This window comes from Dunckerocampus dactyliophorus, chromosome 12 (genome assembly GCF_027744805.1).
Source record: "Dunckerocampus dactyliophorus isolate RoL2022-P2 chromosome 12, RoL_Ddac_1.1, whole genome shotgun sequence".
Classification (NCBI taxonomy): Eukaryota; Metazoa; Chordata; class Actinopteri; order Syngnathiformes; family Syngnathidae; genus Dunckerocampus; species Dunckerocampus dactyliophorus.
This window is the reverse complement of record NC_072830.1, coordinates 11978413-11997326: the sequence shown is the minus strand read 5'-3', so window position 1 is coordinate 11997326 and position 18914 is coordinate 11978413. Positions and strand designations below refer to the sequence as shown.

The window sequence follows — 18914 nt, the reverse complement described above, 5'->3', positions numbered from 1 at the left end:
ATATACAGTATATTGTTGGCTGGCAACCAGTCCAGGGTGTACCCTGCCTGTCGCCCAAAGTCAGCTGGGATAGGCTCCAGCATGCCCCCGCGACCCTAAAAGAGGAGAAGCGGTATACAGCAAGTGCATTTAGTGTCTACCAAACTAAGCATTTTGTATTTTTGTCAAAGTTGCTCGCTAATTGCTTGCTGACTCCGTTGCTTTATTATGGTCTGTTGCTCCACATCTGCTCTTTTGAAACCAAACCACTTTCATTTTACGGCGGTACCTCCCGGTTTAGCAACAATTTCTTCGTCTATAGACTTCGCTTCTCCTCCGCCTTCAGCCATGCTCATTTTTTGTCTTTTGTTGTCTCTGTTGTCTCCTTTCTGCACCACCGCTGGATCATGCTTAGGGTCCTATAAAATCAGTTTTATTTTTGAAATTATTATTATTATTTTTTTTTTTTTACATTTTACACTTATTTTTACCGGCATATTGTATGTGCTTTATGGGCTGGTGAATAAAATGTCTGTTAATTAAATAAAAAAATGCTTATATTTATTGATGCAATACATCAATGAACAATTTTGCCCAGTAATTGAGAAATGTACGTAGCCTGGCTAACTTTTGTAATGGGATGTCAGCCTCTGCACACAAACTGTAATTTCAATGCTTGTGATTAAGGAAGATGTAGTCAAGATGCAATTCCAACTGCATATGTAAGATATATTTTATGACACTCTTATTTTTGTTTCCACAGACGACATGGGGCAAACGGTGCTCTTATTTTGAAGGCCGGAAGTGTGTTCTATGTTGAAAATGTCTCTAAGATGAGCTGGGTGCAAGAATAAACGTGCTTCTCGTCTTTTTTCAGTCAGAACCCGCACGTTGTCATCGGGCATTGTACAACACTCCTTTCATCCAGCCCCAGTCGCACACACACAACCGCACTAGCATGCAGCTTCCATTCAGATTCGGTAAGAGGAGGTTCCACCAACTTTCGCCGGTGTTTATCGCCATTTCAGCATGTTTAATTTAGCAATAGAGGTTTAGTGTTTATAATGAGATTCCGCCACCATTGAGCAGTCCACCCATTAAATACTTCACACGAATGTTCCTTCTCCTCACGATGACAGCATTTCATTCACATTCTGTCAATTTATGTGACATTCCACGTTTAACAGTAAATTCCGTTTTTATTGGCCATGTCCGTGATTCTGTCCACGATTCCGTTAACACGGAAATCATAGGGCCCTACATGCCGTTGAACACATGAAGTGCCAATGTGTCAGTACAGCGCGCAGTTGCAGGAAAAACACATCATCAACTCTGCTTTTTTCCGTTTAGAATGATCATTTATACCGGTATAAGTCCTTTTCTTATAATTGGAAGAATTTACACCGGTATATAAAAATTATCGCCCAACCCTTCACTGTATTGAATCGTCGAACACAAGGAGATTTACAACCTAACCTTAAATACTTCAGTATTATGGCGTGTATCCATCAACGCTCATACTTTTATACCACTAATTGGAAAAACCTCAACAAGACGTACGGTTGTTGATAATACAAATACAAATAATGCTTTTCATCAGCATATGACGCAACAGCAGTTTACATAAATGCAATTATTTTTGTCTTTTTGGCAGATGTTTTTTTAATGCCGTTTTATTAGTAACAATGTTGGGAATATTCTTAATTTCTTGATTATCTTGTCTTTAAAGGTCATATTGTGTGCATTTAAAGGAAGTAATTGTATTTTTCACTGCTTATTGTTGTGGATAGTAAGATGTGTGCATGCGGTTACATCAGCTTACAAGTTCAACAATTTGCTGTAAACATGAAATGTTCATAAATATAAAATATTTAAAACCACTGCTGTGGTCCCTATCTAAACTGTGAGTGATGTTTTTGAAGCCAGAGAAGATGCGTGTGTGAATAGAAAACACAGGACAAATACCAATACTACTACAGTACAATGCAGTAATGGGGTATGCCCATCATGCAGGCATTCATAGTTAATGCAGCTTGAAGCTACACAGTCGGCTTACGGTACACCAGCTGCTCCTTCTGGATCATAAAAGAGCACAATATAGCACACTCTGCTTTTCACTGGCAAAATTTAACTATGATGTTTACGTCAATGTTACTCCACTGATAAACACACAAATATACCCTCTTGATGAAGTACAATAGTACTAACAAATAATAAAACATGAAACAAATTCAATGCTGATATCGATCATTACATTTTGTTTCCTCACCCCACAAATTTTTTACCGCCTTTTACCATGTGAGCATGTGCAATAACCACTTCATAATCCACCAGTTACATCTTTATTTGAGCTCATACTGGACTTAATACAGACATACAATATGCCACGGATCCCAATCACATTTTTAATACAAATCACCTTGTTGAGAATTGTATGTATGAAAAAGATATTTACATGTTTAGACAATATTTCCTGTATTCTGATAATACATGGAAATAGTGTGCATGGAAAAGCAGAGATTTGATGGTTCCTGCATTGCATTGTAATGTGTATGACATCGTAACAGTACAGCTTTCAGCTGTGTTAATGCCAAGTACCCCCACATGCTTTTATCCTCTGTGACATCTTCAAGAAGGACCAGCAGCATATTATCCAGAGGCTTGTCTGACTTTGATGCATGTGTGTGCCACCAGAGAGGGGAATAAGAGCAGCGCTAGATTCAATAAAAACATTTCTTGGCAGAATCATCTGGCTGTTCCTCCAGCGGGAACTGAAATGATGAACCCCCGCCCGCCCCAAAAGGATGACTGCCTGATTGCGAGTGGGTTTTGTTTAGCAGACTTGTTAGCGTGCCTGCAGATATATGAAAAATACGCCTTTTGTTGAACATACCGTCTGCTCCATGGCTGCACGGTGTCACAGGAGCATACAGCTGTAAACATACAAATTACTGAGGGTCAAACCATGAAAGGTACAAGAAAAACTCTCCCTCTCAGGGGTGACAAGGAGAAAACGGAAATAAGAACGTAAAGACTAAAATGGGATTCTAGTTTTAATTGTCAGTGTGAATATAATGGCTGTGTCTCAATTAGTGCGCGTGCACTTACACTTCATTCACACTGCAGGGTATGAGGCCCAATTTTTTATGTGGTCGCTCACATGACCAACATTACTAATATGAACGTAAAGCGTCTGGAAAGTGACATGCATGCGCAAAAGCGCAACATCACTCGCATTTCCATGTGTTTACGGAAGTAAAGATTGCTGCAGTGTGTATGCTCTAGTGATGTGGGATACCTCTGATTTCATTTCCCATCCGATACTGGGTAAAATTCATGCTGGTATCGGTGATACCGGTCCCTATGTGCAAATACACCAAATGTGTCTGGTAAATTTTAAAAGGTAGCATACAGATTTCAAATTATAGCATAAAGAATCAAGACATCATAGTAATTTATTGATTTATTTTAAAACCTGAAGTAAAACAAAAAAAGGACAAAATCATATATCTGAAGTATCAAAAGTATCGATATTTTGATCAGAATTGACTCTTTTACTTTAGAGCATGAAGAGCTAGTATGGGGAGTATGGATATTTCAGTATTGATCCATACGTTACTAGCGTGCTCTCCTTAACGCGTTTATGGCAATTTCAAAGGCAAGTCATTATTTTTTCAACCAAATGATTCTGTGTAGGAGATTAAGAGGAAATAATTTTGGCTATGGCAGTTGGTAGACAACTTGCTGCCATGTCTGTTCCAAGGAGGGTGTGGGTGGATATCTGAGGCAGGAGTGGTGAGACATTGACGAGAGCTGCTTCACCTTTTTAAAATAATTGAGAAGAAGAACTTTTGCCTACATCGATGAGTTCCTTTATCAAAGTCTTGCACGATAAACCACGCCTTTCCGTGACTCATAGGTCGGATATATGCGACCTGACCGTTCATACTGCAGTAGCATCGCATAAATATCGGACTTATATCTGAACGAGGCATGAGTCACCTTTTGGGGGGGAAAAAAATTGGAATCTGTTCACAATGACGTGAAAAAAATCAGATACAGGTCACATATGAGCAAAAAAAAAAATCAGAACTGACCTTTATGAATTTTTAATTTTTTTTTCATGTCATGGCGCCGCTCCTATCAACATTAAATTCACAAGAGAAGAAGATCAAGCCCTAGAGGGAGGGGGCAATGTTTACACCAAGGACACAAACTAAAACTACAAGAGCTGAAATGAGTCGCTTTGTTTATTCCATGAATACAATAACATCGTAGCTGTTTAATAAATGTCGGAATGCTGTTGAAGAAGACACTTTTAATACGTGACATGACGACGGGACGCATCCTAGTGTGTAGAAACCTATCAAACAGCCGTATAGGCCTGTCACGATAATGGGTAAATCGATTAACTGCACGATAAATAAAGACAAACTCGATAATTTTGCTGGCTACAATAAATGTGTTTATCATGTGCATGCGTATTTGTTGCTGATAACGAGGCACAAGTGAGTGTCGTTAGGAGTAACAAGCAAGTAAATGCACGGTCTACGAGCGAATGAGAGTATTCACAGGCATACTAGTGACGGTGCAGTGACTTTTGAGGGTCATGACACCCAGACTACAGTGATTTGAAGCCACAGCCATGTGAAAATATACTGCAAACAAATTTAATAAACAGAGGAAACGGTGTGGAATACTTTATTGGTGCCTGTTATGTATAAAACAATCATTTTTCTGCCCGTTGGCGTATCGTTATTTTGTGACATGAAGAAGTTTGTGACAAATACAATGAAAGAAATAATACAAAATGGTGAAATTTACGTTTCAGCTGCCTTGATTCCGGAAGCATAACACCTCATTGTGCACCAAACGCATTTTGCTGCATCCAAAATATGTACTTTGACCAAATTATAGATTTATATGTATATTATATTCCATTTTTCATTAAATTTATTACTAGAATGATCTAAGCGCTTCACACGGAGCTAAAGTCCTTGGCGAGTTTCCGCACGGATTCCTCAGAGTGTCGGACACTACTGACTGAGGGGGAGGAACGCTAGTAGCTTGCAGGCGTGACAAATGGCATCATGGCAAATGCAAGGGAGAAGCCTGAGCTGGAAGTCCCTCCAACTCACTATGGTCTCCTGGTTGGGAACACTTTGGCTTCCCTGTTAAAATTATGGATGGACAAAGGCAAGTGGGTAAATCCAAAGTTGTGTGTCGACATTGTTCCACGGATATCGGGTATGCGGCAGGAAACATTTCTAACATGTTAGCTCACTTACAGCAGCATCATCCAGCAGTGAATGTTACATCTCCAATAAAGAAAACCAGCTTAGTGCAAACACCGATAACTTCAGCATATAAACAACCTCTAGCAAGCAACTCTGACCGGGCCAAAGCAGTAACACATTGTATTGGAGATTTTATAGCCATGAGATTACGTCCATATTCAGTTATTGAGAGTGCTGGCTTGAAGTACAGTCATGGAAAAATGATTAGACCATCCTTGTTTAGTTTCTTGTTTATTTTAATGCCTGATGCCAAAAGGTACAGTTGTTTGGACAAATATAACAATAACAAAAGTAGCTCATAAGAGTTACATTTTTTTGGCAGTACAATGCTATAGCTATTCATGGAAGAACTTTGGATTGGTTATTATCTAGAAAACCATGGAAGATGCTAGATATCAGTTCTTAAATTCAACTCTTCTGAGTTATATTTGTTATCATCATTATATTTGTCCAAACAAATGTACCATTTAGTTATACTAGGCATTACAATGGATCAATAAACTGAAGAAACAAGGGTGGTCTAATCATTTTTTCCATGACTGTATATGATTAAAGTTCTTGAACCTCGCTACGAAATAATATCACATCCTCACTTTAGCCAGAAAGTTATACTTGCACTTTATGAAAAAGCTAAAAGTTATGTCGTCAATGAGCTATCACATGTGTCCGCTATTTCACTTCCGACGGATGGTTGGACTTCATGTTCAACAGAGAACTATAACTGTAACTGTCCATTACATTTCTCCACAATGTTTAAACAATTGTTTAAATACAACTGTTTATTTTATTATTATGTTTCTATTTAAAAAAAAAAACTAAGAGTGGGCCGCACGGTGGCCTTGTGGTTAGCATGTTGACCACACAGTCAGGAGATTCGGGAAGACCTGGGTTTGAATCTCCGTTGGGCTTCTCTGTGTGGAGTTTGCATGTTCTCCCCGTGCGTGGGTTTTCTCCGGGTACTCTGGTTTTCTCACATTCCAAAAACATGCATGTTAGGTTAATTGGAGACTCTAAATTGTCCATAGGTATGAATGTGAGTGTGAATGGTTGTTTGCCTATGTGTGCCCTGCGATTGGCTGGCAACCAGTCGTCAGCTGGGATAGGCTCCAGCATAGCCCGCAACCCAAATGAGGACAAGCGGCATAGAAAATGGATAGATGGAGGAAAAACTCAAGTCAAATTTTTTTGAAGTATCACCCAAATGGTTCCCTTTTATTTATTTAAAAAAAAGTTCTGTTTGCATTTTTTTTTTGGACCGAAAATTAACTGAACCAGCACTTCAAGAAACTGACCCGAACCGAAATTATATTTTAGTGTACCGTTACACTCCTAGTTAACAGTGTATTCCACACAAAATTGTATATGCAAATGAGCTGGCGTCTGCTTTGACACACACAATCTAATTTTGGGTTTTGTTTTCCAATACTATATTCAGACAATAACAAAAGTGACACTGATTCAAAATCAAAAATATTCTGATTTTTATTTAAGTGCAATGTTTGCTAAAAGAGACATTTATTTTCAGTGGGATGTTTTTGTCTTTTTTGTTTATTATTTTGTTTGTTTAATTTTATTTAAAAGCCCTTGACATTCCAATTTTTCAGAAATTAAAGTTTATTTCTTTTGAGACGCTGTACTCACATTTTTGTGCCGTATATTATTACATTTATGAAAAAATGTTGACAATAATGTTGACAACAATATTGTTTATCGGCAATAATTTGTAGGACGGTTGTCATCCAGAAAAAAAATGTTATTGTAACAGGCCTACAGCCATATTGTAATAACAAAACTTCATTTTTGTATTCACAAATGAATAAAAGTAGAGTGAAAATCGTAAGTGTGTATTTAGTTAGTCAGTGGCTGATCCAGCAGCTACAATCTCCAAGTTACACATAATTAGTGTCTAATGAAACAATATTGGTGTCTCAAGCCACACAGCTACCATATCATTATATTTGCACATAACTTACAGACAGAAGCGTATCAGAAAGTATTGCATAACAAAAGAACTGCACTGAAAGAACTGAACTGCATCACAAGCTCAACTCATTGAATTATTGCAGCCACTGGGTGTCGCCAAAAACCAACCACCACCCCACAAAAAGTGTGACTTCTACTCCAGAAAATACTGTATATTTTACTGTTAATAGAAAAACTCCAAAATAATCCACACAGTCAAAATAAAGCTGCGTCATGTGGCCACATGGTATTCTTTATGAACCTTATGCATATATGGTATTCAAGTCAGTCTACCAGCGTGTAAGTGTTCAATTTGATGCATCAGGTTGAATTATGTGTTTTAATGTGATAAGAATCTGTCTGCATGAACACTGTCTAGCAGGCTTTTCATGGAGCATGTTGGAAAAAACAACAAAGCAAGGCATGAGAGCGTTGAGGAGTGTAATCTGTGTGCCAGCAGATGTTGTGTGGGAGGCAAATGTTAGTATGTCTGACTCCTCTCCAGCAAACACAGCACTCTTTAGCCCAGAGGGCTCTTTTTCTGCCACCCACTCAGTTAAACTCAAGTAACAATATACTGCAGGCTTCAATGCCACCTTTGCGACAAAGATTGTTTTTCCCGCATCGCTGTCTACAGTCACAAGCAATGCTGCAACAGCCCAACAGACACGAAAACCCAGGATGCACACCCATCATCAACCCTTATCAAAAACACTGATTGTTAATTTCCCTATCGGTGAAGTAAATGTAGTCAAATGCCCATCCTAAACTGGGACTAGTCTTCAGTAAAGTGGGTGGAGCTCATGGTCAAACCACTGATACTGCTTTTACATTTAAGGCAGTTCAGTGTTTCCCCTTCCTTGACCGAAGTGCACTCAAACTTGCCCATATTTTGTGGCCCCCTGCTTGGTTTCAAAGTGTAGTGGAAGTGCACCATGCACCCTGGGGAGACGCTGACAGGCACTTTAGCTTGCTTAAAAGGAAGCAGCTCTTTTAAACAAGTGCTATGGAAGCAAGCATCCCAGCATGCTTGGCAGCACTCGTTTTGTAAAAAGCTTTGGCCATGTCCACACGAACACAGACATTTTCAAAAACGCATATTTGCCCCTTAAAATGTAGCGGACATTGATTATCAATACCATGCTGTCTAGTTCATTTTTTTCCGTCAAAACAGAACTCCATCGGCTGTGACACCCATCATTGCTGTAATAATAGTGTGTGTCCTTGTTTAACTGCCTCCACAACACTAGTTGCAGAACAATACTGGCATATATAACATTAAAAAGACAGGTATATCGCCCTCGCAGGCCCAATGTCTTCTATTGTTTTGTCTCGTGACACCCCAGAATGTTCTCATGCCATTCTTCTAAAATAACGACATGCTTGTCAAAGTTGTCCCACCAGCTAGAGGTCCAATTGGAACTTGTCTAAATTGCCGTCGTCGGTGGGAGCATCGTATCTGTTTTTCGTTTCAAAGAGCAAAACAGCAGCGTCTTCCAAAGCCCATAATGGCGCCTTTGTTCAGCAATGTAAGCGTTTGTTTACACACAAGTCATTTCAGTATGCTTAAAAGCAGCAGTGTAACGTTTGCCATTGCACTCATTCAATTATACTTATCTAATGTGGAAATAACGGCACATAATTGTTATGTTATCTGTCGGCAACAAGCCAAAAGCTCAAACCTACGTATGCTTGTGGATGGAAGGCCAAAATGCATAGACAATTTGTATTTGTGTGGACATAGACTTAGTTACCATAGTTGTGGGACATGAGTTTATTTGCTGAATTTGAACCTATGAAATTCCTTTTGTGTTACTTGCTTTATAAATTGTGTAAGCATAATTGTGTAAATGTGGTATCAAAGCTTCATCTGATGTTCTTTGGGCACAGGAGAGACAGCGGCTGGAGACCATCCTGAATCTCTGTGCCGAATACAACAAAGGAGAGAACGTCAACCTGGAGCCACTGGGCCCTGAGAGGGCAGCTTTCCCTGGGGGGTTTTCAGACGTCGCGATGAAGAGTGCTTCCGCTGAGCGTGTCCTAGGAGGAATGCCATCACCATCCTGTCGCCGTCTGGCACAGAAACGGAGAGAGAGCGATGAGGAGAACCTGAAGGAGGAGTGTAGTAGTACAGAGAGCACTCATCAGGAGGTGAGGGCATCAGCAGCTCCAAGCACAGCATCAGCACTGCAGCATGGAGACACGCAGGTCAGAGAAAATACTTCTTCCACACCGCCGATGTCCGGCATGCTGCGGCACATTCCAGCATGCATCTTTCATTCAATCCCTACCCAAATGCAGAAAATCACTTTTTTATTGTGCATTCTATTCCTCATAGAGTCTATGATCACTGCACTCCAGTATACAGTATATACCAGGGTTGTGAACGATAAATAAGGTCATCAGATCTTACCGTATGCATTCCCACACAGTATCAGCATTTGCTACCAAATATGAGATGAAAGAAAAAGGGCAAAAATACAGTACTGTATATTGTAGTCTATCTGTGGAGCGTGGGAGAAAGTTAGATGGTACGTTCAAGGGCCGTGGAACAAAGTGGGGCAGGTCGCCGCTCGCAACAAACAACATAAATACATACATATGCAAAAAGTGGGGGATTTCTAACTATATATTATTTTTTGAAGAAAATAATGTCCGATATTTCCAAAATTGATATCCCTTTTCATACAATTTGATGTACTTATTTATAGATTCATTGTACAATTTTTTAAAATTGTTTATTTTTTATTTATTTTATCATTGTACCTGGAAGTTTCCCGCATCCCGGTGGTTAGCGAGACCCCTGGCCTACAGCATGCTTGGGGAAATTATGTGCTCTTTTACACATTTGAAAATACTGTAAGAATGCCACTTTTATACAATTGGCTTCTTTATTTTATAATGTAAGATTAATTTCTACATCAACCGTTGACTCAAATCATATCGTTTGTAAACTGTATCAAATAGTTCTGTTTTTAAAATATATCGTGTTTGAGTCGTATCGTAACCTGTCTATGTAGATGCATACCGAATCACCTACCACAAAGACATTTACATCCCTAGTAGGGGTGTCACAAGAAATTCAGTTCACAAGACAATGAACGAGATCGGGTCTACGAGAACGAGACAAAATTTTAACATTACTTTTAAGAAAAGTAGAATGGAAAAAATACCAAAAAATATGAGAATATATGGAAATGTACTAATTTAATATCTACGACGTTACCTTGCATTGCTCCTCATGATGCTACACTCTCCTGCTCTCTGTGCGTATGCCAGCAGCCCCGCCTCCACCCTCGGAGACAGAGAGACTTTATGAAGTAAGCTCAGTCCACTTATGCCGTTGTTCTATGGAACAAACGCTCCAAGGTGCTGAAACCAATGCACAGAGTGAATCCTCTTCGTGCCGGTGTGGAGGCGGGAGACGAGGAAAACAGACACACATGCACATGGAAATACTGTCCTGTTTTTTCCTGGACGAGAAATATGGTCACGTTTTTAATGTCGCGAGCTCTTGTGGCAGCCCTAATCACGAGTATAGACAATATATTACTTCACAGTACACCGCTCATACATCACAGTACGTGCTTTCCTCTAGGGGAGGGGTTTGACTGTCAACCACACGCACACATGCATGCGTGTAGCGTAGTGGACTGTTGTGCCATTGCTCCTCTAGACTTAGATTTTGGGGTTGTGTGTCGCTGAATGCCCAATACTTAAAAACACACATAGTGTTATACCCCTTATGTGTATGTATGTATAACATCAATGTCAAATGACTTTAAAAAGAAAAAGTTTGAATAGATTATTCCTACTAATACTGCAATGAGATGCAACCATGTAAGTGTACCCACACATTCCCCTCACCTCCTTGCAGGATGAAGATGCGGCCACTTCAGATGGGCTTGAGCTGCTTTACCTGGAGGAAGAGCGGGTGCGTGTGCTGTCACGGCTTGATGACCTCAAAAGTCGCCTGACCGAGCTGGAGCAACAACTTGAGGAGTCTAAGCAGGAGGTAGAGTGTGGAATCAGTCAGTGTTCATGGTGGAAATACAGTCACGACGCTCCCTCACACTTGGCGTTTGCCACATCTTTCCAAGAAACGATACCATACAAAGTCAACTTGAATATAACTACACAAGTCAGTGTACAGTGCATTCCTCACCACTTTGCACTTCAAATTTCACAGCTTTACTCAGTATTTTTCAAAAACATATTCATAAATCATGGCTGTTTTGTGGTTGAATATGGCCTCTTAGTGAAGAAATATTTCATATTTAAGCACATTTTATGTATGTTTTGTGTCAATGAAGCATTTTCAACCATAAAAATGTGTAAAGTACATTACAAACATAAGGCATTCACATCTAACATTGATGTCAACCAGCTGTACACTGACTACTTTAACATTACTAGCTATGTGTGTTGACTCATTTTCTGTGGATCGTACATATACTGTAGTCCCTGTAGTTTATGGCAGGTAATTGGTTCCAGACCCAACTGTGATAAGTGAATTTCCACAAAGTAGGATTCCGTTTTTTTTACCGAAATTTTTGTTGTAGTGACAGAGCATAGAAAACATGTTTACCCCCTTCTAAGTACGCTTTTTAATATTATTAGAGCCCTGTAGGTATGAAATAACACCCCTACAGTCACCTTTACACTCGTGTTACCAGGATGTTAGGGATTATTGTGCGTGCTTGTGTGTCTCACCCAACATTACAATAACATTACTGACACCTAGTGGCCAGTGTACAATACTGCATATCATCATAACGTCTTTGAATGTGACTTTTGAATGCCTTATACTGTATTTGTATTTTACTTTATTTAGACAATTTTATGCTTGAAAATGCAAAATTTAGACAAAAAATAGGTAAAATTAGCTTCGATATGCACATGTTTTGACTAATAATCTGTTGTATTTAACCACAACACAGCATGGCTTAGTAATATATTTTTGAAAAACTATGAGAGTGAAGCATTGAAATTTGATGCGGAAGTGGTGAGGGTTTACTGTGTATACAATGGCTGATAAATGTTGCAGTGCAAATTGAAATGTATGTATATAACGGATGCCAGCCAGTGTGGCATTGTACATTGGTACTATGTACATTGTGTACATTGGTAAACTTCACTCCCTCGGACTTAAGAGCTGTGCTGAACGCCGGCTTTTAGCCCAACGGTCAGCGGTCTCTACTCCCATTCCCAAGGTCCTGTATTCAAGCCCAGCATGGGGCTGGCTGAAACAGGCAGGTTACATGTACAGTGGTACCTCAGTTAACATCCACCTTGGTTAGTGCGTTTTTCTGTTAACAACAAAGTTTTTGCTAATATTTGGCCTTGGCTTGTTTCCGCCCGCTAGTTTAGCGTTCACAATACCGACCGGTTTGTTTACGCTGCCATCGTGGATCACGCGCTCAAGATGAAATCTCATTATACTTGCATGTGATCACGCAGTGCATTGTGTGCCATGGCCACAATTTTAGGTCAGCAGCGTTTATATCAGAGCTGTAGAGAGATACATCACATAACAAACACATTGACTACGTTTACATGCAGTCAATATTCGAGTTAAGTTCAATATTCCGGTTTCTGAAACATTCACGATGTGGAAAAAAAAAAAGGGAAAAAAAACCCGCACGGACAACGTCTCGACACACGCATAACGTCATGACGCAATGGACGTCATTCCTGTTTCTTCTTCCTGTTTCCAAAAACAACATCGGCACGGTGGATAATGAACGCCTTTGTTTGCGTTTTGGTGCTGGTACTGACCCACCACCAGCACTTGACACTATTCTGTCTCACTTTCTTCATTAATGGAAAGCGAGAACGTGAAGAATATAATATAAACATATTCCGTTTTTTTCCGGTTATTTGTGTTTACATGGCGTGCACAACCGTGGTATTGCGAACATTCCTGTTATGATAGGGTTATTTGACTGCATGTAAACATAGCCATTGACTGCTAACAATAACACATGGTTGTCAAAATTTTTCATTTTCGATATTACACGGCAAGGTACGTGTTGGTTAGTTGTAGAATATTGATATTTTTGTTTGATATTTTTTTAAATATGACTTTTGCATTGGCACAGGCTGAGATGGAGCGTGCGTTGCTGCAAGGAGAGAGACGGGCAGAAGTGGAGCAGATTGACGTGGAGACCGACATCATCAGCCAGCTTCAGAGCAGATTGGACGAGCTGGAGAAGGCCACTCAGCAAGAGAAAGACAAGGTAGACCTAGCAGATCATCATTGACTGTACTGTACATGACTTTCTGTCTTTCCCACGCCCTGCTGGTGTCCGTGTTAATAACATGCTTCTTAAACACTCACGTAAAGTATATTCATCCATGTTGCTTTTTCCATACAGCCTGCATGAGCCATCCAGGAACATCCAGAGTATTAGTAATGCCATCAGATGATGGGTTTTTAATTGTGACTGTCATGGTGTTGGACTCTTCCCTCCTCAATAAATTACATGTTCATGATGATTGTTTTTTTTTTTTACTGTAACACTAGTATGTCTCACTTTTCACTAGGAAGAGGAAAAGGTAATATTTGTAGCCAGTGTGGAGAAATTTGACCATGATTTCAAATGTATTGTTTCATATTCAAATATGAAAGCAACATATTGTGCAATAGATAGGACTGAGAATGAAGGGTGTGTCATGGAAAAAGCGGGAAGGATTTGAGACAAATTTTCATTTTTCAAACAACTTGATGGTTTGTATTTTTTTTTTTTTTAATGATTTTTATGGAAATAATTGTAAGGAAATGAATTGACAATGTGGATTTATACGCATCCATCACAACCTGCCTGCTTTTTATTGCTAACATCCTTAATAAGATTTTTATTTGCATGGAATTACATTGTAACACCTTCTCTCTCTCTATCTCTATCTTGTTCACTATTTCTCTCCCTTCTCTATCTTTTTCTGTTCCTCTATCTCTTTCTCTCCATTTCTTTGTTTCTCTCTCTCTCGTTCTCCCCGTATCCCTCTCGTTCTCTCTATTTTTCTGTGTGTGTGTGTGTGTGTGTGTTGCACTTTGTGTGTCTGTGTGTGTGTGTTTTGTAGGAGAGGGCTAATGTTGAGGCAGAGCGTCGGGTCGTGCAGAGACTCCAGGAGGGCCACGCTGAGCTGAAGAAGCAGCTGCATAACTGTCCCGAGTCCCTACGCGAACAATTGCAACAACAGTTGAAAAGGGTGGGTCGTCTCACCGGGACAAATCAGTCAGCAGTTCCTCCACGGTTGCAAACGTCTCGAAAAGCTACAGTAAAATCAGTCAAAGTAGCCTCATTCCCTCCAGAGCATCCCCCATGCTACAACACCTGACGTAAAGAATCGGCTGCCTCGCTTTCTTTGCTGTGTAGTATGTGTAGTTTTACGTTGCCGCCAACTAAATAACACTCTTCTGTGTAAGCAAACCTCCCCTCTATTGAATAGAATGTGTATGTACTAGGGATGCTCTGATCAGGGTTTTATGCTGCCGATCGGCCAATACAAGGGGTGTCACAAGGTCTTGCGAGATTCAAATGAAAAAAAAATTCTCGTTCGTGGGCACTAGGCCTGGGATGATAATAAATAAATTAATGACACAATAAATGAAATCATTTTGCCGGCCGCAATATATTGCCATGTGCCTGTGTGTCTGTTTTCCTCTTGTCTTGCCTTCAAACCAGTAAGAAGAAAGCTCACTCTGTGCATTGGTTTCAGCACCTTGGCGCGTGTGTTCCATAGAATGGCATGAACGGAGTAAGCCCTTTTGTTAGATATGCAGATTGTTCATTTCGGTGGATGGAGGCGAGGCCAATAGCATACACACAGAGTGCAGAAGAGTATAACACAGTATAAATTAAATTAGTAGATCGTAATATGTTGTCATTTATTTTTTATATTTTTTCATTGTCCATCCATCCATTTTCTTCCACTTATCCGGGTCGGGGTCACGGGGGCAGCAGTTTCGGGAGGGAAGCCCAGATTTCCTGGTCCTCGGCCACCTCCAGCTCCACCGAGAGGACACCAAGGCATTCCCAGGCCAGCTGTGAGACATAATCCCACCAGCATGTCCTCGGTCTGCCCCAGGGCCTTCTCCTGGAACACCTCACCAGGGAGGTGTCTGGGAGGCATCCGGACTAGATGCCCGAGCCACCTCAACTGGCAACTTCAACTCAATGTGAAGGAGCAGCGGCTCTACTCTGAGCCCCTCCTGGATGACTGTGCTCCTCACCCTATTGCTTCGGGTGAGTTCAGCCACCCTACGGAGGAAACAAATTTCAGCCGCTTGTGTCCGCGATCTTGTTCTTTCGGTCACGACCCAAAGCTCATGACTAAAGGTGAGGGTGGGAACATAGATTGATCGGTAAATTGAGAAATTCTCTCTTTACCACGACAGTCCGGTACAGCGACGCCATAACTGCAGACGCTGCGCCAATCCGCCTATCGACTTCATGCTCCAACCTTCCCACACTTCCTGAACAAGGCCCCGAGATACTTGAACTCCTCCACCTGGGGCAGGACCTCATTCCCAACCCGGAGGGAGCAATCCACCCTTTCCCAACTGAGAACCATGGCCTTGGATTTGAGTCTCACCGCAGAAGCTTCATACTCGCCGCAGTAAACGCTGACGGTCACAGCCCGATGAGGCCATTAGTACCTCATCGTATGCAAATAGCACAGACAAGATCTTAAGGCCCCCGAACTGGACTCCCTCGACGACTTGGCTGCGCCTAGAAATTCTGTCCATGAAAATTATGAACAGTATCGGTGACAAAGGGCAGCCTTGGAAACAGGCTCGACTTACTACTGGCAATGTGAACCAGGCTCCTGCACTGGTCGTACAAGGACCGAATGGCACGTAGTAGCGCGCCACCAATCCCGTACTTTGGGAGCACTCCCCATAGGACCCAGCGAGGGACACGGTCGAATGCCTTTCGACCCTTCTCAATCTCAAGCTCTGCCAGAGGTGAGACTTGAAGAATCGACGGACGGATGAGTCTGCCAGACGTTCCCAGCAGACCCTCACTACACATTTGGGTCTCCCAGGTCTGTCCGGCATCCTCCCCCGCCATCTAATCCAACTCATCACCAGGTGGTGATCAGTTGACAGCTCAACCTCTCTCTTCACCCGCATGTCCAGAACATTCAGACGCAGGTCTGATGATACAACTAGAAAGTTGATCATAGACCTGCGGCCTAGGGTGTCCTGTTGCCAAGTGCACTTGTGGACATCCTTCTGTTCGAACATGTTGTTTGTTATGGACAAACTGTGGTTCCCACAGAAGTCCAATAACATGACACTGCACGGGTTCAGATCGGGGAGGCCGTTCCTCCCAGGTCACACTGTCATTGCCCACATGGGCGTGGAAGTCAGGACCCTTTTCCCAACCCGAAGGCGTAGGGAAATGACCCTCTCGTTCACCGGGGATGACTCCAACACAGAGGCACCGAGCCGGGGGGCTATTAATAAGCCCACACCAGCTTGCCGCCTCTCCCCTGCAGCAACTCCAGAGTAGAACAAGGCCCAGCCCCTCTCGACGAGTTTGGTTCCAGAAGCCAAACTGTGGGTGGAGGTGAGTCTGACTATGTCTAGTCGGAATGTCTCAACCTCTCGCACAAGTTCAGGCTCCTTCCCCACCAGAGAAGTGACATTCCATGTCCCAAGAACCAGATTTGTCCACCAAAGACCATGTCGCCCAGGCGCCCGCCCTTGACCGCCAACTAAAACACACAGCATGGGACCCTTTTGCTTGCCCCCGCAGGCGGTGGGTCTACGGCGGGGAGATCCCGTGTGGCTTCTTCAGGCTGGGCCCCACGGCACGGGTGAAGGCACGACCACCAGGTGCTCACCTGAGAGCCCCTCCCCCGGGCCTTGCTCCAGGGTGAGGCCCCGGTATCCAACGTCCGGGTGAGGTGTGGCCCCTACTCTTTTTTTTTTTTTTTTTTTTTTTTTTTATTCATAGGGTCTTCTGAATCACTCTTGGTCTGGCCTGTCACCTAGGACCTGTTTGCCTTGGTAGACCCTACCAGGAGCATATAGTCCCGGACAACATGGCTCCTAGGATCACTCGGGCACTCAAACCCCTCCACCACGATAAGGTGGTGATTCATGGAGGAGTTTTTTCATTGTACTATTATGTTAAATTATGTTAATTTAACATAATACTATGTTAAATTCTGGTCTCGTCCTCGTAGACCCAATCTTGTATTTTGTCTCGTCTTGTGACCTGAGTGTCTCGTGACACCCCCGAGCCAATGCCGATACCGATCACATGGAATTGTAAATTTTTCTCTTTATTTATGATGAGTACTATTGGCCAAGGGTTCTGTATAAGGAGTAAAAGGCAAATACCAAAAAAATCAATAATTGTTAAAAAATAAAACGCTTGATTTGTTTTTCTGGTAACACACCTCCTGGTAACTTGGTCAGCTTCGAATGAGGCACGCTGGTAAAATGATGTGGTGCTCCAGCATACGACGTGCATGTGTGATTCTGATCTGCAGTTTGTCATGGCTGACATGCAGTATGTATAACCACTCACTAATACAATTAACATACCTTATCACATCAAGTGTTTCTGCTGGCCACAATGATAACCAATCATCATTTTGTCAGCGATACTCTGCTTGCACACTACATGGCATCTTTTAAGCGCAATGTCATTTTGCAGCAGGTCCACAGATGGCATTTTTTTTTTTTGCATCTACAGATATATTTTTTCATTTCTAGGTGTTTAAAAAAACAAACAAACAACTGTCCAGAGCCTATCTGCACTATATTGCTTAACCCCGTCTCTATTTTGCAGGAATGATATCCTCACGCTGCATGCCATTGATATCAAGGGTTTCATATGTACTGCAAAAATATTATTACAATATGCATATATCATTTCTAACCTAAAAAATTTGTGGATTTAAAGAGCTATAAATGATGCTAAAAGTAAGTGTTCCGCTGAATGGAGGTGATGTCACGTGTCTGTTAGAAGGGAGAAGCTCTGGAAGCAGGAACCAAGAAGTTTGAGGACCTGGAGTTTCAACAGCTGGAAAGAGAAAGCAGCCTGGAGGAGGAGAGGGAGACCATGAGCAAGCAGCTGCTCCAGGAGAGAGCAGAGTACCACAACAGTGTGGCCAAAAGGAAGGTAACCACCACATATATAGGGGTTGGGCATTGTTTGAATTTGAGCCATTGCTAACGATTCTCGATTCTGATTCTTTTCAGAGGTAGGGTCATAAAAGTTTGCATGGTTTAAATGTAGGCACAAACCAAAGTTCTTGGATGAAATGTCTGAATGTCTCCATGTTTTTTTTTTTTTATGATATGAACTTTTTATAAATTACTTTATGAATTCCTCACATTGCTATTTTCAACCAGTATATAAATATCACACCATTGAACTTGAACATAAAGGTTTTAAGTCTCTTTACATAGGAGTACATGTTCACAAATTATTTTTATTTCTGAAAACCTCATGAAAAAACAATGACACATACCCAGTTGTTTCAGGGTTTCCACTAGGATTTTTGAAGGTGTGGTGGTGGGCTGCACGGGAGGGCGGACTACCACCGCTTTGTTGTGCCGCTACTGTGTCTACAATTTTCTTATGACTTATTTATTTCTTAACTTATTTATTTCACGTTTTTCAACAACCAGCAGAACATGAACGGAGAACA

General features: G+C 41.5%; 1 protein-coding gene across 14 annotated transcripts in view; it reads left to right on the top strand.

Annotated features, from left to right (window-relative positions):
- The window catches only part of phldb1b (pleckstrin homology-like domain, family B, member 1b), a 116054-nt gene that overhangs the window by 59851 nt on the left and 37289 nt on the right, over window positions 1–18914 (top strand). For 10 of the 14 annotated variants that reach the window (XM_054794375.1, XM_054794379.1, XM_054794385.1 and 7 more), the window contains 5 exons: window positions 9129–9446; window positions 11116–11253; window positions 13340–13477; window positions 14322–14450; window positions 18227–18382. In XM_054794375.1, the coding sequence (XP_054650350.1) occupies window positions 9129–9446; window positions 11116–11253; window positions 13340–13477; window positions 14322–14450; window positions 18227–18382 (879 nt within the window). The remainder of the gene's footprint in view (window positions 1–9128; window positions 9447–11115; window positions 11254–13339; window positions 13478–14321; window positions 14451–18226; window positions 18383–18914) is intronic. The other 4 variants (XM_054794388.1, XM_054794384.1, XM_054794378.1 and 1 more) reach the window with 3 other exon arrangements.